General features: G+C 32.5%; 1 protein-coding gene and 1 long non-coding RNA gene across 2 annotated transcripts in view; both read right to left on the minus strand.

Annotated features, from left to right (window-relative positions):
- The window catches only part of LOC149076048 (mitochondrial enolase superfamily member 1-like), a 38,951-nt gene extending 27,470 nt beyond the window's left edge, over positions 1–11,481 (minus strand). Inside the window, exons 1-3 of the mRNA XM_089243571.1 lie at positions 11,251–11,481; positions 2,908–3,010; positions 631–746 (exon numbers count right to left, since the gene is read on the minus strand). Of these exons, the coding sequence (XP_089099697.1) occupies positions 631–746; positions 2,908–3,010; positions 11,251–11,337 (306 nt within the window). The 5' untranslated portion in view covers positions 11,338–11,481. The remainder of the gene's footprint in view (positions 1–630; positions 747–2,907; positions 3,011–11,250) is intronic.
- Positions 11,482–12,208: 727 nt separating this feature from the next.
- Positions 12,209–15,767, minus strand: LOC149076049 (uncharacterized). The gene is made up of 2 exons (XR_016194027.1): positions 15,732–15,767; positions 12,209–12,642 (listed from the first exon to the last, which is right to left on the minus strand). It is a non-coding gene; the product is annotated as an uncharacterized LOC149076049 (long non-coding RNA).
- Positions 15,768–22,401: the final 6,634 nt, after the last annotated feature.

The raw sequence follows: 22,401 nt of genomic DNA on the forward strand, positions 1-22,401 counted from the left end.
CAATTTTAGATCGATTGCCGCAAAATTTTGCAAATATACCAAATGGGGGCCCGACTTGAACGATAAGCTACTGTAAAAGTTTGTCAGAGTTGGGCAAATGTCCGAAATGGGCAAAAAAACTGTCGGGCAATAATGGTTCTTGGGCCACAACAATGACTTTTGGAATGTTTATTTTGGTTTCCGTGATTCCCTAACAATGCGTTTTAGACATTTCTATGCCTTTACAATGGTTTGTTGCTTCTTTCATGCTCCCAGTACATTGAGAAAACCCGGACAGCGCCAGGTATTATAGCTAGTTATAACAGTAAATGGCTGCAAAAATTTGAAATACGGAAATTAGATCACACAGCCTAAAACTTTTTATCGTTTTCAGTTAAAAATTAATTGGATAGGCAAATTAGTTTCCAATGTTCTAAAGCACATTTATTTTGCCTCAGTGAAAAAAATCATATCCAGTATAACCAATCTCATCTAAACTTTTTCGGCAGCAAATTATTATAATTTTCAAGTAAACCGTCTAGGCAAAAATCACTGATTTTCGATAAGTTTTCATGATTGGGGTTCATGTAAATAACATTTCTTTCCCAAAGTTTTGAAATTTACAATAGTTATAAGCCATATCTCTCTTACCCATCTCAACTGTGAATCACTGGTTAACTCTCGCCAAAACGCTGAAAAGTTTTCAAATATTGCATCTAGTTTTCGATTAAGCACTATAGGGATAAGCGCTTTCACTGCAGCTACGACTGAAAAAGAGGAGAAAAAACATAAATATTGCCATAGTTTTCGTTTTTATTTTTCTATACAAGCGTGGAAGAATTTCAGGGAAAGAGCGTTCGAATTCGGTGTTAAAATATGAATGTTCTAAAGGGAATATCGTATTTCTCATGTGTTCATAAACTGCAGCTATAAACAGGTGAATTTCTAGAGAAATGGCTAGAAATGGCCGCTGAAAGGAAAGTGATGAAAGGAGATTGAAAAGTTGACTGGGGTGAATATTTGGGAGAATAATAATATAAGAGAGAAAAAAAAATCTTCAAAAGTTTACACATTTTTTTTTTTTCCTGACCTGAATTTTTTATGCTGTTAGGGGATTTCATGCTTTTAAGAAATGCATTAAGTAAGTTCAACTTCTTAGGTTTATCCTATCTCTAATGTTTTATCACGAAATTATTAACCAACTAAAAATATTTCGGGGTTTCATCATGTTCCACAATTTTCTTTTCTCCCTTCGAGAAACTTCTAAAGTAAATTAGGTTTAGAATATAGTAAAAATGTCATTTGGGGGATGATTTTTGTGGGGAGAAAATAATTTTTAAAGAAGAGGAGCAAAAAATGCATTTTTAAGAACTTTTTTTTTACCTTTCTCTCTCTACTTTGAAGTTTAAAAATGTTCTGAAATTTTAATTTCTAAAGCGAGTTTAAATGAGCGTGTGAAACGAGAGAGAGAGATGGAGGAGAAAGCGGAAATCACGTTTACGAAATTTTCGCGAAATTTTCCAACTACTTTTTCTTTTTTGTTGAAAGAGTTTGCTTTTTAGAATTTTAAAATTTCATGTTGGTTTGTGCACGTGAGCAAACGCTTTACTCTTAACATTTCGTTCTTTCTTTTTTTTTTTTAAAGGTATTTCATCCAATTTTCTTTGGTGTGTGTGTGACTTTTCTATCTTTTATATATTTTTTAATCATATTTTTAAGATTTCTTTATCTTTAACTATAAAAAAAGCAGAATTTATAAATTCAATTGTTACAGCTCAAGAGTTTGGAAATTAACTCCCAGAAGTAAAAATTAACTCAATGTTACACAATGAATACCTGAAAGCGTGTAAATTTTTTATTTCGAGAAATCATTAGTGCTTTGAAAAATTGTTCATTATTTCATATAAGAAAAAATGTAGAAATATCTTTAGGATGCTAGCAGTAGGTAAATTTGTATTTACTGAAGATGGGAGGAACAAAATATGAGACATGCGGGACAATATGAGACAAATTTATTCGTTTTAGTCTTATGACAGCTTTATCAAAATAAATTGGCATAATTCATACGTGACGTTATATTGATATAGTCAACCCTCGTTGTAACGACCGTGTGTCTTCACGCCATTCCATTATAATGACTGGTACGATAAGTCTCAAATGTTTTTCTGTTCCTTCTATATCATTTTTCATCCATTATGACGATCCACGAAGACCATTTTATCCAATACATCGTCCGAATTCAGCTGTACCCTGACTGTTTTGCAAAGGAATGAACAAAATTAAGGTTTTGCGTTAGCCAAAATTGTGTTTGACCTTCACACTTGATATTCGAGGATTCGGTACACGGGTGCGTGCATTTGAGTAATTATCGCAATTTTTTTTCAATTTAATTCACTTCCACTGCAACTACTTACATTATAACAAAATAAAGAAAAAAACATTTATTCTCTCCGCCCTGGTGTTAAATTATTTTATTAAGAGAATAACGTTTTATTTCAAACTTTGATATAATGAATTCTCAATATAATGCTCGTTTTCTGTGGAACAAGAAACGTCATTATAACGAACGTCCACTGCATCACTTTTCATATTCATACTTGTTGAGTGAAATATAATACGGAAATCTAAATCTCTGTATGTTGGAAATGAATAAATTTGCATTTGATTTGAATACTGTATCTTTGCCCTGGCTAAGTACAGTAATTGTAGTTATTTTTTTTAAATGCCTCTTCAGCTAAAAGTATGTGAAGTTTTGAGTTACCTGAATGTTACCGGAAAAAGTCTGTACTTATACAGCATAGCATGATAAGTATGATTAGGAATTTAAAGTAGAGATTTATCTAAAGTAATATCAGCTTAAGGGTTTCCTACACAATGCTTGATTCAATACCATTCACAAAATAAATAAATAAAACTGAAAGAATTCACCGATTTCCGTTCCTCTTCCAATAGTGAAAGTCAATCCGAATCCCTTACGGTTGTCATTTGTTCTGACGGTCACGTACACGCAAGAATAATCCGGATCAACGTGCTGAAATTCCAAAAACAGCCATGAAATAAAAACCAAGTTTCAAAAAAAAACTGAAGTTTTGTTCCAATAGATACATTTCAATAAAAATGAAGATCAGATAAAAAAAAACAATCATAGAAAACTTAAACACAGATCTACATTATATAGGGTAATTCAAATTGTTTGTCAATAGGACTATCCCTGCAACTTGACTGTAAAGAGAAGTATACTTTTAATTACAAAAAGTTTTCAAATAACATGCGGTTTCTTGAAATGTCGAAATTTGCTCCTTCCTAGTCGCTCTTTCGCCGCCTGGCAGTCCAGTGGTTAGGGAGCTAGCTTCTGATTGTGCAGGTGTGGGTTCGAATCCCGGTTCGGGCACGGATGTCTAGTAACAAATTCTCTGGACAGATTGTAAAGATCTCTTGAGAATACGTGATGATCATATAATTTTTTAATTTTTTTTTGTTTGAGGGGTCGTGTACACAAAAAAATGAAGATATTAACTTGTTATATAGAGTCCCGAGTGCTAAAAAACTCGGGATTAAAAAATTGTTGACCTGTCTTTCCTGGGGCCAACAAAAAAGTTCCATGTTTGTAAGTGCAATATCCGATGAGATATTTGGATTCAAAAATTGGAGAAAACTTAGGGAAGAACAGCATATATTTGGGAAGGAAGCGGTTATTTTTTATACTGTTCTTTCCCAACTTTTCTCTGATTTTAAATTCAAATATCTCAGCGAATATTGCACTCTGAAACGTTGATTTTTTTTTCCTCGGGAGAGATAGAGCAACAACTTTCCTATTTGGTTCTTTTATTAGCACGGGGATTTTATAAATTCTCCACTTTCAGAGGACTTTTAATTTCTTCACCTTTTTTATGTGTACGACCCCTTAAATAAATTTTAACAAACCGCATGTTATTTGAAAACTTTTTGCAATTTAAAATATGCTTCTGAATTCAACGGTTGCAGAGACAGTCCTATGGACACATATTTGAATCACCCTGTAGTACATATTGTATGTGTGTATTTATAGAATGCATAACACACACACACAAACATGCGTAAAAAATATTTCGACATTTTATGTTTGAGTCAGATCGTCGTCGGACGTTATTCAATTCATTTAGTTTTTTCTGTGGATCTTATAGCTTATAATATTAAATAAATTGTAAATTTTAAGAATGAAATATTCAATTGGCTGATTCTGCATGGATCCTTAAAAAATACAATTATTTAGAAAAAAAAACATCATAGGTTGAGGTTATAAAACAAATCCATGGATTTAAATAATCTAACTTCAAGAAAATTCGTTTAAAATATAAAGTGGTTGCTTTATTCCTGAACATTAAATCTCCTATCCATTAAAGTATATAATGATTTTTTGATCGTCGAGGTACACCGCTCTCATTCTAACGCTCGTCCAAACAAAATGAAAAATTTAAATTCACTATCCACACATTGAATAAAAACTGAAGAAAAGTTGCAAATAAGTATTTTACAAATTTCAATGAAAGAGTTTGCACTTGTGAAAAATCGTAGAAGATCAATGCTTCAATTTATTTCATTATTCTTTATCATTGGAATAATTACACTGCTCAACACTGATTTTGTTCCCAAAGATTTTTCAGTGATTTTGAGTCAGTGTGATTTTGTGATTTTGGTATGCTGATTTCGAATCCGGCACTGATTTTGTCAGTTTGGCTCCAGTTTTTTAGATAACGTGAAAGTTAAATTTCAATGGCAATGCCTGAATAGCATACAAATCATATTCGAAGTGTGCGTTATAAATAAATATGGTAAAACATTGGCAAAGATTTTTCAGGGATTTTAGTATGATTTTAGGGTGCTAATTCCGAATCTGGCATTCGTTTCGTAAGGCCTCATATTTCGAGTTCAACAAATTATTTCCTTTTGTGATGCATACCAGTTATATAGCAATTTAAGCACTCCAATTTTACATCGTTCTCAGCAAATACAAACGATATAAAATAAATTAAATTTCTATCCAATCCATTTACTTTGAATTGAACCTTAACAAACGCAACGCAAAACCAGAATAAAATATAAAATAGAGTCCACTTCATAGTTTCACTTAACTATAGGATACTAGCTGTAATACCCGGCGCTGCCCGGGGTTTCTTCAATGAGGCTTTATGGATCACGTGATATCTCCCTCTTTCTTGAACACATACAAATCAAGTTGAACCAACTGACGACTTACTGCCCGACTCATGAAATAAACAAATCTAGATTTAAAGAAACATAGAAATGAATATATATATTTTTTTCTTTTTCAAGGGGTGCCAAGTATTTCAATTCCCCTCCCCCTCTGAAGTTCTAGTTATTCATCTGCCTGTTTCTGCTTCAAAAAATATTAAAACTGTAATTTCTTCGATGTACTTTATGAGCCCATAATTAATTTTAAAACAATCTAAACTATATGTGAATTTATGCAGTTAAACAATAAGGAGACATTAATTTTCATGCTTGAGAAAATATAAATAAAAAGTTGAAATCATTGTTATTGCATGGATCTCAACTCAAAAGTAGGTCTGGCTAATCACTTCATATTTAATCTCCTGGGCTTCGTATATCTCTAAGCGAACTGAATATTTCAAAAATCGAGAATTCAATACAATTTTTAATATTACTGATGGGGCGGAAAATCCCACTAATTTCCGCATTTCTACAGTAAAATCGACAATTTTAGCACTGATTTCTATGAGGATCACCCTTTTCCTGACTCTCAAAGCGATGCTGATGATGATTATGACGTCTATTCAAAAAGCCTCATTACTGAGAGTATATTGAAAATGTGGCAAACCATTATAAAGGCATAAACTATTATACATATACTAACAGGATTAAAGAAGTGACAAACCGTTGTAAAGGCATATACACGTCTGAAACGCATTGCTAGGGAACCACGGTAACCAATGTAAACGTTCGGAAACTGATTGTTGAGGCCCAAAAACCATTGTTGCCCGACAGTGTTTTGCCCATTTGGGGCATTTGCCCTGATCTGACGAAATTTTAAAGTAGCCTATCGTTCAAGTCGGGTCCCATTTGGTATATATATGCAAAATTTGGCGACGATCGATCTAAAATTGTAGATTTGTATAGAGAACATACACACACACAGAAAATCAATTTTATATATATAGATATTTCATTTCAATCTTAATTATATTTTCTATATTTTAATTAAATGGGAAATGTATACTTCGAACACAATTACCATTCAAATTAATCTTGAAATTCCATCCGTTCGTATCACTTAATACAAAAAAAAATGTTAAATCTCTCTCAGTATTTATTTTCTATTATTAGGAAGAAGTTTTAAAATTATTAGCACTAGTATTGCCTTTCTTCGAAATTTAATGCTTATAATAACAATGCTCAGCACTGATTTTATTGCCAAAGATATTTCAGTGATTTTATTAGGACTCTGGGGTGCTGATTCTGAATCTGGCATTGATTTTGTCAGATTGGCTCTAGTTTTTCAGATAAAGTGAAAACTAAATTCCCATATAGTTATTAGTTATACATGTAAGCAGCATACAAATCACATTCGAAGTGTGCGAAATGTAAATAAAAAAAAACTTAATATATAAATAAATAAAGAGCGCTTACGTCTGATCATGATATAAATGTAATAATATATTGAATAAAAAGGAAATTAAGTAAAAAATTCAAACTAAAAATTTGTGACTGCAGGTTATATTGAAATATTGAGTGTGTATTATCTCAAAAACTAGAGCCAATTCGGCAAATCTAACAGCAGTTTTGAAATCAACAGCTTCAATTTGCCTTAAACCGTAAAAATATTTTTTTTTGTTGAACCGTACTATATATCATTATTGTTATTCTCATTTATCATGCGCATACGTAACCGGCTCGACAGACTCACGCCTACGTACCTTCCGAAACTGATCAGAGCAACTGAATGAAACGTGTCAATTGCAGCCAGAAGCTGACAGATGGAACAATGGCATCCATTAGAAATCGCGTGATAAGAGCTCATTGGCGTCGTTTTCATCAAAGTGGGATAAACCGACCTCCCGCAGCTTGGGCTCGCAAAAGCGGTCACCCTGAAATTAGCACAATCATGGAAGACGAACGCCGGCCGAAATCCATCTGATCATTAAGTCATTCCCATAGGGGAGCCAGAAAATGGCTTTCGCTTCCGTTCGAGCTTAAGCCAATGATGCAATATATATATATATAGAGCCACCGCTATCTTCTTATTCTTCTTCTCACTACGTTGCTTTCGCTGATATGCGTCTTGTTTTTTTGTCCATACCATTTCCATATCCTTTCACAGAAAATACTTTCAATTCATTGACTAGGTCATTTCAGTCTCTCTGGCCCCTATATAATATTCATTTACTTTAAATATTTATATCTGTAGCGACATACAAGTATTTTCTCTTGTTCTGTAATGACAATTGTTTTTCCATTATATTATACTTTATTATTCTCTTTTATACGAGAGAATTTATTTTTATATGAATACTTAAGAATATAGGAAGCAAATGTCATTTTCATTTATTTATTGAGAGAAAATGTTCGAGACTGGCCTAAAAAATAGACTGAAACATTTAGAATTAATTATCCAGCAAGATGTATGGTGTTCTCAGATTCCCAGGTGGTCTCACATTAAAAAAAGTTTCTCGACATAGAATAAGCAATCAGGTTTACAACATTGAAACTATACTGCCCGTTTTCTCATTTCCTATTTAGAAAATTGGTAGCAGCACCTGAATACATAAAATGTTCAACTTTTGCGAACAGGCACAATTTTCCACAGAAGCGATACAATTATATTCGGAGCTGAAATGGTAGAAAATTATTCTATCCGATAGACCAGGTATCCTTAACCTTTTGTGTTTCGTGGAACCTTTGTGTCAATAAGACGACAAAAGATAGGGAACTTTCCCCCGTCCCTTGTCAAAAAGATAAAGGTCACGGACCCCCCCCCCCTCCTTATTTTTTACCTATGAAGAAAAGAAGCATTATCCGTTAGTTTTTGCTATTCTTTCCCAAATTTTCTCCGTTTTTTAAATTCAAAAATACCGCAGGGAATATTGCACTTAGAAACGTGGATTTTTCTTGTTAGTCTCAGGAGAGACAGGAAAACACCTTTCTGATTGAGTTTTTGAAGACGAAGGTGTCCGTTTATAAATTTAGATCTTTTTATTTTATGACACACTGTATTTTCTCTCCCGAAACTGATACATAATGATTCATGAACACGTTTTAAGCATTTTTTTAAGTCAGAATCATACCTCTACTTGGCCTTATAAGATAATGGCCAAATTAGGACCGTTCTGTCCGTCACTTACGTGTTACGTGATGTTTGAACGGGAGACAACACTGCGAAAACTTCTATTTTTCCAGAAAAACCATGTGAAATGTTTTTGGGTGAGTCCTTTTTACTGATAATCGATTATTTGTTGGTCGCAGAATTATATGCCGGTGTGTATATGGTCTCCGAGTATCACGTACCTATAATTCATAGAGTTCCTAACATTCATGTACTACGATCAACTCTTTACCAATTCTACGAAGATCGAAACGAATAACTGTTTACCAATAAAGTCACATTGTGACTCAGAAACGGAAGAACCGATTTCAGTTTTGCTATGACGCGCTTCCATTTTCTGTTATGACTCATAACTTAAGAGTTTCAAATTGTTGCAACTGGAAAATTTCTGAGACAAATAGAATCATGCTTTTGTCAAAATGAAAAATAAACACCATGTACAATCGATGCAGTTTACTAAAATCACGGATAATGTTATCATTCTAATATTATTATCACTTTTGCAAAGAATGGAACGGACCAATATCATAACGTGGAAAAAACATCACATATAATTATCGTGACTTCCGATCAATATCAATTTTCTTTCTGTCGAAAGTTCCTTTTGCGCATTCTGAAGCTAAGATTTAACCAAACTTACTTTTTTTTTCCCTGTAAGTTATCGATATGAGGCTGCAAGACTGCAGGAGGATAGAAGGTATTCTCCTTCACCCACCTTCTTGACACACATTTCTGTACTCAATGTCGTAATCGGTTCTTATCTTAGTATTCACTGTGATACACATGAATGTGGAGCTACTTTTGCAATGGTCTTCCTAATAATGAAGGCAAATGTATTGACGGAGGGAACCCCCTTCATTCAAGTCCTTGATCAATTCCTTTCGGTTGACTATATTCAATTTTTTTTTTCGGAAGACTTTCTCAAGGGAATCTGTGAAACGTTTGTACGTTATAAAACATATCGTAATTCGTGATACACTAATACGAGTACATCAGACAAATCCTTTCCAACGCCTCACAATGACTGAATGATAAAAATGTCAGATTTTAGCTCAAAGTTAAAAAAAAGTCCCGTTCTAGAATGTTTAAAACAAAAATGAAACGATTAAACATTTTGCAGCCCAAGGAATTACCGAATTCCTGTTCGATCAAACGGGATCTGTGGTCACAGTACTTAAACGGGACTTTTTGATATAAATGCATAACATTTGGTTATTTTTATTAGAAATTCCAAGTCCCTATGTGATCGCACTAAGCGGCGTGGACTGTATTTTGTTTCAAGATTGTTCTTTCTTTTCTAAATCTGAATTTATTTAAACTAAAATTTCAGTGAACACAAGTATGTTGTTTCTTGATACACCAGCTATTACGCTTACATTTTTTAAAAAATAATTTTAGTATTTGCGATGCTTACATACGCTATTTTTAGTTTCTTCCATGGCGGACCTGATTGTCTGTTTTTTTCACTAATCATCAGTATTATTATCATATAAAAGTATAATGTAATAAAAATAAACAAGGTTCGACCAATAGAAAAAAGGGGTTCCGAACACAACACTATGTTTTAAATAATGGCATGTAGCAAGAAATGAATTTAATGCAGAGCTGGGAATCGATTAAAATTTTTAACTGGTTAATCAAAAGTTTTAATCGATTAATTGACTGATTAATCGAATTTTAGTAGAATATTTTTAAATACTAATCATTCATAACAAAAGTAGTATATTGGGAGCTATATATATAATATTAATCGATGCTATAAAAATATGAAATACTTACCTCGGCCCGGCAAATACAATATTCGCCATAGGGAAATTCCCTAGAGGGAGCATTTATTTTTTCCAAAAAAATACACATATATATGCTTTAAAAATACATTACATTCATTTCAAGCCCCTATTTTTTAGATTTGAAGCATATTTGTGAACATATAATAAGAATAGATTAAGAAATGCTGGACACTCGCACGAAGCGGTTTAATATGATGAGCATGTTTGTCAAATCCAAGAATATATTTATATTTGGATCTTGTTTTTGTTTTTTAGGAAATCGGTAATTTTAGGTTAGTCACTGATTTCGAAATTGCTTTCGATCTTTATATATTGTTGCTTTTTTGCCTTAAAACTTGTAGTTGGTACAGTATCTAAGAAAGGGGTTTGCCCCAAACAATATGGTATTGGGGGTGGGGGGACACTGATGCTTTGTGAATTCGAAAACTGTTGTTCACAGTGGAAACGATAAATCTTGGTATTTTGTTTTTAAACTCCCATCAAACTCAATTTATATCTGAAATCCTCACCAGTTTTCGTTGAATTGACTAGTATTTCTTCAATGACGAAAAATTATTGATTCTAGAATATTTAAATATGGTCATTTGTCTAAAAGGTATGTATAGGATGGATGCTGAAACATGTAATTACTCCTATGTTACATCCATACTTTGTAACTGCTTATCTCAGCCTTTTTGCCCTTCATGAAACCTTGCAATACTATCTATGTCTCGGGAACCCTAAGAATAACATTCATATTACAGGGAAATCACAAATACATTAGGGGGTTCCTTGAATTTTTACTAGTTTGTCAATTAGTCTTTCGTCCGAATAATTCTAACTAGATTTCTTTCTTTGTTCATGCTATTTAATGCATCTCCTCGCGGAACCTTTAACGATGTCTTTTGCCGCGGGATTCCAGTTGAGAAACGCTGCTCTAAACAATACGTTGTGTAAAATAAGAAAAAAAAAATAGTAATTTAATGTCGCTCACTTAAGCGCTTTAATTTAATTTTCCCCCATAAACTAAAAGCTCTATCTATAACAACGTTGGGATAAAAGTTTTTAGACTCTGTATCAAGAGATAACCTTCAGCTTGATCAAGGATAATGAGCCTATTTTTGTTTTTTCGGACTTCAGACAAAGTAATGGTAGACTTACCATAGCATCAGAGCCATCGCAGAGCAGAGAAGTCGGGAACCTTACATCCTTGACATTAATGTCTACTATGTGGCTTCCATAATCCATATTAATGAGACAAAAATATCAAGACCGCAAACGAAGTTTTACTCCACGTATATTCTTATTGCAATTTATATTTTAGTGAGTGTCAGCCCCATCGAGGAAAAAATAACTGCAAGTATATGTGAGGGGGGGGGGGGCACATCAGATAATATTATCTAAAAAGAGGCATTGAGTGAGATGAGAAATTTGAAAAAGTTTATCTGATGTGGACTACGATCAAAGATGGATTACTACTGCCATCTATTGGTGTCTGATGGTGACCTTATCTGATGAAAAATAAATCTACATATTACCCTATATAATATACTCTCACTCTACGTTTATTATCTAAAATGGCGAAGATTACTGTGTATTTACTATCGAATTTGGAAGAAACCATTTCAACTAAAATTATGATGAGATATCCATTTCCAATTTACAAGTGGGCATAAGGGTAAACATTTGTCCCCGTGCCCTCCCCCAATATTTGCGCCATCTCTATCATACCTATAGAAATATTGTATTCGACCCCCACCCCCCGCCCTATATCTCCAATAACTTTACGCCTATGCAAGTAGGTCATCTAAATCTCATTAAATTAACTATTCACGTTCACCACCTCTACGTTCACCAGCCATCTTGCAACAGTTCACGTAAGTTCTGGTATATCTTGATTTATTTAATGCCTCGATTAGCTTCAGATAATTTTTGAGATCAGGACGTTTCATTGCACGAAAAAACCGTCTTAACGAATCATTTCTTTTAGGAAAGTATTTATGGTCCAAGTTAAATTCGATTTTTCTATTTATCAGTTAAATCAATCCCTATAGAAAGAAGAGATAAAGAAAAATAAAGAAAAAAAAAACCAAAACAAAATTAAATTTCAAGATCAGTGTCAAATTTTACAAACATTTATTAAACATAGTGTTTACACCTTTTCATGCTTTCTATAAAGCTTTCTTTTTTCTTCTCTCTTATGTTAAAAGAACAGAAACGATCTAACATTTACTTTCCTCGAAAATTCAAAGAAAAAAAAAGACAAAGCAGCAACAAAGAAGACGATCAGATACAAGACGTATAAGAGAGGTATTAAAGAGGCAACGAAGTGCGTTTGATAGCATCTCCGTTCCCCTTATTTAACATTTAGCTGCTCCACAGCATTTGCAGTCGCCGCAGTTGCACTTCTGGCTTCTTTGGCAGCAACGGCAGGTATCGCACCTGCAACTGGAGCTGCATTTGGTTGCGGCAGTGCAGCATCTGCACTTCTCGCAAGTACAATTAGCTCCGCAAGGTCCTGGCATCTTGACAACAGTGAGTTAGGATACTGAACTGAAAATGCAAAAAAAAAGTTTATCGTTAAGAACATTGGATGAAATCTTCATATATTTCAGTCTGTCATCAGTTTTTTTGTGAACTATTCATATGATTGCAGATACAAAATGTCATCCAAATATTGAAACAACCTGTACTTGCAGCAAAACAATGCTGTACCAAATGTCTTGCACTAAAAAATTTTCAATTTTTTTAATTCGATCATTTTTGTCGTACCACGGTCATTTTCTGCATACGAGGCTAATTAGACCGGGACCTACAATTCATTGACAATTTCGAACGGCACCCTTTTTCAGACTCACCGAGAGATTGGTGCGCTAACCCCTCGATGTGGGACTCCCTGTGGTAGCAATCTTTTTCTGTGGTCATGTCGCCGTTCCTGTTGTACTCCTGTGTCAAGAAAGTATCTGGCAAAGACGAATCGCGAATCGAACTCGCGACACTTCTAAACATCCTTCGGTACTTCAAGCGAGCATCTTATCGACCTGGACTACCGCGCCCTCAAACTTTTTATACGTTTTTTATTTTCGAAAAATTATTAGGTGTATTGAGGAAATATAATTTAGAAAATTCCTAATTTACTCAATAATATCTAGTTCTTGATGACTTACTGAAAGAGTGTAATGTGAAATATTCAAATCGTCTTATAATCGTATGTAACTTAATGATGGCTCAATGATGCTATGAGATCAGTCAGGTATGCCGTAAAATACTTTGAAGGCAGGTTTTTTAAAGTAAAATTTTGGATAGTATTGTCAAAATCATTCCACCGTTTCATTACTCGAATTAGGTTTATGTATTTTTTGCTTGTAAATGATTATGATGTACAATCAATACAAATACGATTTTTAAAAAAATATTTTAAAGACCAAGTTATTATTTCAGTTTTGCGAATGAGATATTGTATTCTTTAGTTCAATGCATGACTTAAACAAAGCAGCCATGCCTATACCTAAAGGCATTTCCATATTATTTGATGAACTTGAGTACTTTTCTACAATTTAATTAATGAAATTTCTCTCAATGAAACCAATGCAGAAATTACATCAAAAGTTAATTTTTTTGTTCTTGTGGCTAGTTCAAGCTACGATCTATTAACAACTGTTTCTTCAGATATTTCGACTTAGAATAGATTGTAATGAATTTTTAGGAGCAATCTTGAATGTACTTACAGTATTGTAAAATTAAATTTTTAATCCACGATGATGTCTAACAATATTAACAGGATAAAAAATTATCCTGGAACACACTTTAAATTTAAGTTAAAATTCTATAAAATGTATTTCCTTCTATCACCTTTCTTAATGCTCTTCATACATACTAGTAACTTTTCCGGAAATAACAATAATAATAATTCACAACTATATACGTAATTAAGTACAACATCTTTATGACAGAAGGATTCCTGTTGATTTCAACGTTTTAACAACTGTATTTAGATTTAAATAATTTAAAAAAAATTATAAATTATCATTGCATACTGTTTCCTAGTCCCTATTTCCGTAGATCAGTGGTTCTTAAATTTTTGTTACCCGCGACTCCCTTGCTCTATTCATGATTCATTTGCGGCTTCCCGGAACAGTTCAGTAAATATTGCGTATTCAGAAAAGAACCATATCATATCCTAAATAGGCACACACGTCAATATTTCCAGCTCGTCGTGACGCCGTGAAAAAGGTCTGTGATGCCCCTAGAAGCCGCGATGCACACTTTGGAAAATACTGCCGTAAATCAACAAAACTAAGAAGAAAGTGCGAGCATCTACTGTATTTATACAGTCCGAATTGAAACAATTTTTTATTTACTTTAAAAATATCAATACTAATTCACAAAATGACTAAAGTATCAAATATGACACATAACTATCATTAAAAATAAACATGTTTCGCGTTATTTCAGTTTATAAAAAAATTCTAACGTGTGAAAAAAAAAGTATTCAAAACAGACATTAAACTGCCCAAAATCCTGCTTAATGCTGACTAACGACAGCATGAACAATCCATTTAATACGAACTCTTCCATCGACGTCGTAAGTCGGTAACAGCAGTGAAAGAACAGAACATTAATGAATTTCAATGACTATCTCATTAATTAATGTTAAAAAAAACCCGAAACTAATTAATTATGTTTTAAACCTTCGTGGCGTGAAAAGTAATCATGATTATTAGAAAAAAAAAATCATTTAAAAACTGACATAAAATTTTTTTATTACTCATTAGAACGACTTTTCGTTTCAACATCAAGTAAATATTTGAGCTTTGACCAAAAAAATTATAATTAATGTCTTCACAACATTAAAATTAACATTGTTTAAGATTGAAAAAAAAAAGTTGGTGGAGAGAAAATTATTCGTCAAAAAAATTCGGTTTATTTTATTATTTCTTCTTTCTAGAACTAATGAATTGCAAACTAACACAAGATTTTTCTTCTTTTTTCTTATGAATTAGAAGAAAATGAAATTTATTAAATTCAAGGCCAAACGACAACTGACAGTAAAACACTAAGTTTAGGAAAAAATAGTTACGTTTACACGATAAATTTCTTTATTTCATAATTTTTCTTTAAATTATGCATTTCTGTGAAATTCCATTATTCCCTAAGAAAAAAAAATTTTTTGATTTCTTAGCGCGGATTCTAAGCCGTTGCGTATATTATATGTATTTACAATTTAATTTTTTTTTCTGAAAGGTTGGAATAGAAATAAATATTTCAAAAAATTAACTATGCATACAAAAAATCTACATTTTTTCTACACAAATGTGGTCTAAATTCATTTCCATTATTCAAGGTTTCATTATTAGTTAATAAAATTCACATTCGCGGATTGCAAGCAAGAAATTAACGTGCGTTAAAAAGTATACATGCATAAATTTTATGCCTATGTATATAAGAGAAATCAATTAATCGTTAAGGAAAAGAAAACGCATTTTTAAACTTGATATTAGATAAAAAAATATTTTCAATCTAAAATTAAGACATCATATTTGACTTCAAAATCATAATATTTTTCGGCAACGTATCGAGAAAATATTTTGAAGAGAGTGTTTACATGACTTAAAAACAAGAAAATAATTCGAAAAACTTACCAAAACTGGAAGAAGATCTCAGAAAATAATTTTCTAATAATGTAAATATGTCCCATGAATGACCGAACGTCCTATTTAATTAGATTTTGCACACGATGCTGTCAAAACCGAGTGCAAAAAAGGATGTGCCGTGTGCATAAAGACCTGCCCACAAAAGAAACTGCGTGCAAAAGATGTAGAATAAATAATTGTACTATAAAGTGTGCTATGTGCAAAATGGAATGAGTTTCACGTCACGTGACTTCCTGAAAATAACCAATGGGCTTCAAGAAAAGCCAAATGAAGGGCCGTGAGAAATTTTTTTTTTGTTTTGATAAACTGCGTAGTATTTACATTGACGGATTTCTTACTCTTTTATTCGCTTCTTTGAATCTTCTTTTTGTTGACATGTTTTCTTCTTCCTTTTCGAGAAATTTCTTCCTTATCTTCTTTTTATCTCTTGCCCGCCTCCTGTTCCTCCTCTGTCTAGAAATAATTTATCAGAAAAATTAACAAGATGATCTCACAATGTCACATACGAATCAAAATCTTATTAGTCCATTGGATATTCCTAGATGAATGATATTGAGAACATTTTTTATTTTAAATTAAAAAATTTATAATAATTTAAAATTTTACGACAGGCTTTTAATTTGGTACTTCCTATTTGCTTTTCAAATCTCAAAAAAATATTCTTTTAATTTCTTAATTTCAATCCATTAGAATAATTAAAAAAGTATAAATATTAGAATAATTAAAAAAGTATAAATATTAGAATAATTAAAAAGTATAAATATTAGAATAATTAAAAAAGTATAAATATTAGAATAATTAAAATTCAATAAAAAAGATTAAATATATTTATATCCCTAAAAGGTTCTAATTAACTTTTATTATCATTTCAGTATAATTGATAATGACCACAATGACGAGTTACTGTTTTTTTTAATTATTTGGAGAAATAAATAAATTTGAAATAATTTTTAATAAACAAATTTAGAAAAAACTAATAAATTTGAAAAAATTTCAAATAAATGTGTTTGAAAAAACTAATTAATCCGAAATAATTTTTCAGTAAATAAATTTGAAAAAAAAAGATTTAAATAAATTTATAAAAATCAATAAATTTGAGATAATTTTTAATAAATAAATTTATAAAAATCAATAAATTTGAGATAATTTTTAATAAATAAATTTAAAAATATATAAATTCGGGATAATTTTTAAATAAATAAATTTAAGATAATTTTAAAAAAGGTAAATTTGAGAAATTTAAAAAATAATAAATTCTAAATATATAAAATAATGAATAAATTTGGGAAAGTAGATAAATTTGAAATAATTTTTAAATAAATAAATTTGAAATAATTTTCAAATGAATAAATTTGAAATAATTTTCAAATAAATAAATTTGAAATAATTTTCAAATAAATAAATTTGAAAAATTCATGAACTAAAAACTTTTTTCCCTACAGCTGCGAACATAATTCGCTATAGCAATAGACACTGTTTTAACAAAAATATCACTCCATCGGAAAAAAATTCATAATTCTCTCACCACTTAAGTTAAAATTCATAAATTTTCTTCTGTGAATGAATTTTCTTTTATAAAAACTTGCGTCTATTCCTTAGAGGAAGTGTAAAATATACACATTTTCTAAGGATATTTCCCGCTTGTATATAAAATTCTGAAAAAGTTTAAAATTCACAATTTTATGATGAAATGTTGAAACATTACTTTTTTTCTTTATAAAAGACAACTATTCTGTGCCGGTAAACCCTAACAATACACGTGCATATGTGGTTATGCCAATTCTTTCTTTATAAAATATTATTCCGACATTTAATTTTGATTCACGTGAATAAAACTATATATACTTAAATACAAAGTACAAAATGCCTACAACGTGTCTCAAATAATTTACAGCAACCATATAAACAAGAATGTTTTACTTATTTTTCAATAAATATATCTGTTATTTAAAGAAGACACATTGATATACTATTGATATATCAAAAATCTTTTTTGCTTAATTTTCAATATAGCCTAAAATAAAATTTTAGTATAATAATTTTAGTAATACCACTTTCGATATAATAGATAATACTTTGTAGTATAACTCATAACATAACTTGCTATCTACCGGGTATCTACTCTGACGTCAAAAGATGGTATCAAAAGACCAAGAATTAGCTATCAGGCAAGGACAGGGCCACAACTAAGGGGGAGCAGGTGAGTCTTGTGCCACGGGTGCTGGACGGAAGGGAGTGCCGAATACATTTTTTAACTGCTTCTTCTATATTACATGTGGGCGCCAAAATGCGTTTTTGCCCGGCTGAAAAAGTATCTAGTTGTGGCCCTGGGCAACGATATGAGTCGACACACTATTCTAAGCTTTAAAACAAATGGCAAAGCTACTTTCTACAGCTATTTGGTGGTGAAACTCACTTGATATTTACCCGAAGGAATATTGGAATTTTATTAACGTTGGTTATAAAATTTTTGTTGGGCCACATTAATCCTTGTCCACGCGTGCTGGACACCCGCTACTCTATAGGAAATAAAGAACGAAAATTAGCCGTAGAAATGACTATGAAAAAAAATTTTAATGTTTCCTCACCGTCCTTGCTTTTAGAACTAGTTTACAAATACACGAGTGGATATTGCATTCTACAATAATCAACGGAACCGAAGTATTCCCATCATATTAACATGTGATAGGGGCCATTCAAGTATTACGTCAGCAAATTTTTAGCCATTTTTGACCCCCCCCCCCTCCCCCGTCAGCATAAGTCCGCAAAACTCTGACCTCCCCCCTTGTCAGCAAAATTTCGTCAGCATTGCCCCACCTCCTAACGCATATTGGTGGGGGTACGCGGGGGGGGGCATGGGGGCTTATGCGCAACCCCCCCCCCTCCCAGATAAAAATATTTTTTATTGCAAAAATTTTTTTTCTAAACTAAAATTTCGAAAGAAAATACCTATTATAATCAATTTCTGTTAATTTCAATGCTATTTAAAGGGTAAGAACTCAAAATTAAGAAATTCATCGCGACCGTAGCCCGGACGCATTTCCAGAGCACTTGAAGGATCCGTGAAACATTTAGAGATCACTAAAGTGGCTCTGTAGGAGACTTATCATAAGGAGAATGTCAATTCAGGTGCCCAATAACTGTCGAAAGGTTTTTTCCGTTTTTGGCGCACCGAATAAGATGACATTAGTAGTATTTCATATCTTCATAAAGATTGAAAGACGTAATTGATGACGTAAGCATCACCGAAACCCCCTCTCCCTCTTGTCATCAAAAGTCAGCAAATCGGAAACCCCCATCGATGCTGACGTAATATTTGAATGACCCCATATATCGTATATTTCATTTATTATATTTATGTTATTTTACTTTCATAAAATGTTTTTGATCAAAACTTCATTTATTTGAATAAATTTACGTCTTGTTCGCAAGAAACAGCTTACAATTTAAAAAAAAAAAATACTAATTTTTCTTCTGATAAGAATTGCAGTCCCATTTTTGCTAAAGTTTTTTCATAACATGTATGGATTATAACTTTTTTTTGTCGGTAAATCATTTTTGACGACATTTAATTTCATACTTTCCACAGGCTGTGGTCACACATATCCAATAATATATTTTCGAACTGTCCTCGTAAATTTCTATCAATTTCATCAGCAATATAACATTCCTAATAATTTTAATATGCCTTCGAAGTAACTATCTATCGCTCTTCTATAAATTAATAATCTTCTTAATTTTTTCTTTTTCAATTTTTTAATTGATTCTTTTCTTCTATAAAAATCTGTTACTTTTTCTGGTAAATAAGCTATTTACAAGCAAACCATTGAAAGTAGATTCTAACAATCAAATTTATTTGAAATGTGAATGTGCAACCCTTGCTGACACCCTTTATTCCAGAAAGAATGATTACCCGTGATACTCTAATTCGAAGAGTTCTTCTTTGCACGACAATAAATATCTTTGCTGAGAATCTTTATATTATTTACATTGTACGAATTTAATACAGTGATTGGGAAGAGGAAAAACACGCTGCTAGTGTTGAAACATGTTTTCCTCGAAAAGGGGGGGGGGGCAAATAATTAAGTAATCTGCAATGTAGAAAATATTAATTAATAACTTCAATGGGGAAATGTTTCAAATAATTTAACAGCCGGCTCACAGTGAACCGGATTTCACAATGTCCAGATGCCCACCTTAAAGTGAATCCTGAGTACAGTTGTGATTTTAACAAGTACTATGATCAAACCACATATGCCCCTCGTAAATATTCCTCGGAAGAACTTCTAACGAATTAGGGTATGTCGGAATGTGCTGTGCGTATGCGTTGTGACCCTATTCACAACGCATACGCACGTGGAGTTAATTCCTGAGAAATACCTCTTATGTGTTTCAAAGACGTGCTACCATCTGACTTCGAATTCTGAGTGACAGGTTATTTAGCGTGTTGTATCATGCGTGAGTTTTATAAATGCTGCAGACTACGAAGTCCGATTTTAGAGTTTTGGCATTCATTCATTCATTCATGTAGCTGATTACACGTTCGTGATCATCGTCGGTCAAAGACAGTTTTTCGTAGTACTAAAGGGCCGTCGTATAGGTTTGAGTTCATTCTCTACGTTTCTGCAACACTCATTTGTGCTGTATAAAAGTAGAAAATGAATTCATACTTAGTACTTCTCTGACCCTAATGAAATTTCTTCATATTAATGGCTTCGTTCGAGTACATATTTTTAGAGATTGTTATGAAATTTTACGTGAGTTTACCACATCTTCTTAAGACAAAATCGGAACGGAAAGGGGAATGAAAAATAGTTCAGGGTCATCTTAACAGTTTTATAGGCCCCAGGTCGAGCAATGTTCTGGGGGATGGAAATACCAATTATTTTCATTCTTTCTCACGAAAATCCCAGTACTTGATCACATTACCATGAATCCGGTATGCACTATAGGTGCCAGGGTAGGACCTTGTGTTAATACCTCCCTGTGCAAATTTGTCTGAGATTATCAATAAATTTGAACGCAATAAATATACTAATTCATTTAACTCGCCACGAATCCCAGCCTAAAACTTGCAGTTATAATCCGCACTCGCGAATTTCGCAACTTTGAAAATGAAATGTCCACGAATTCCAGCCTAAAATTCGCACTCACGCGACTTTGAAATTAAAATGTCGTACATTTATCGGAAGCGACGCACAATCTACATATAAAAACTTATAATTATTACCTTTATCACCAAGGTAAGGGGGAGGGGGGGGAAGGATCACTAATAACAATTTTTCTAGTCATTTAACAATCCGTAATATTTTTTTACATGCTAAAAAAACCCATTTTGATTTATTATGTTTAGAAATATTTTTCCCCCAAACCTGTCGGAAAAAAAAAATATCAGATAATACGCAGCAAGGGCGTAGCGAGGTGGGGGGGGACTTGGGGGTCTGGTCCCCCCCCCCCTCCCGAAATGTGAGAAAATGACCGAAAAAAGGGAAAAAGATGGCCAAATCCATTGTTCTGTCACTTTGGTCTCCCCCCCCCCCACCGAACGAAATTTCTGGCTACGCCCCTGATACGCCCTGATATCGCTTTATAATCCACACGAAAAAATTGAGATATTTTTCCAATATTATCGTAAATTTTCCAAGGTTTAAAATTAGCGCCGTATAATATTTTAATCAAAATAGAACTACTAGTGTCATCTATTGGCATTATTGGCAAACTCTAGTTTTCTTATTTCTCACTAGAGTGAAGCACAAGCTCTTACCAACTTTTTTTCAATTGAAATTAAAAAACATATATCGTAGTGTTATTAATAAATTATAGAAATGATCGTTATCGAGTAAAAAACAAAAATTTAAGAAGTCTTCCTTGGAAACGGAAAAAAAGGGACATTTTGATGAGTGAAGCAGGATGGGCGAAAGTAAACTGAAAACTCATAAGATATGATGTATCATGTGAAAACATTGATAATAATTAGGCTGACCATATTTCCTCGAGAGAAATACGGGACATTAAGATTCCAAATACGGGAAAATACGGGACACTGCCAACTATCGCCAAAAATAACGCCAAAACCGAACAAAGTTGCCAAATATTATTGAAATTACAGAAAAATCAAAATGGTGGGAAATGAACCATTACTGCAAATTGAAGTGGATTAAAATGAATTCCACGAAGAAAAACGTTCACCAAGATGAATGTGGGAGATTAATATTCTTATTTATAGTTGTAATTATCATAAAATAATTTATGAGTTGAAAAATAATGTCAATCTTTGACTTCAATAAAGAGTAAATATTCATGTAGGCTTCGTGTAAAATACGGGAAAAACCGGGACACTTTTGCCAAAAAGTCGGGACGACCAAAAAAACCGAAAATACCGGGACTGTCCCGAGAAATACGGGACGTATGGTCACCCTAATAATAATGCATATAAATGATAATTATTCGTTACTGCGTTTTCTTTTTTCATCGCCATTCATGAATTTCCCATCCAGCACGTTATTTCTTTGACGAAATAAAATTCCTTCTCTTCGATTCGTCAGTGTATGACGTTTTAAAGTTCATAACAACGAATCACAGAACACCAAATAAACCACTTAGCGAACTCGGTAGTATCGCCTAAAGAAAATCGGTGATTTAAAATTCCTAGAAAAAC

Source organism: Pholcus phalangioides, unplaced genomic scaffold (genome assembly GCF_987345545.1).
Source record: "Pholcus phalangioides strain wild (caught in Gottingen) unplaced genomic scaffold, Ppha-v1.0 ptg000015l_1, whole genome shotgun sequence".
NCBI lineage: Eukaryota > Metazoa > Arthropoda > Arachnida > Araneae > Pholcidae > Pholcus > Pholcus phalangioides.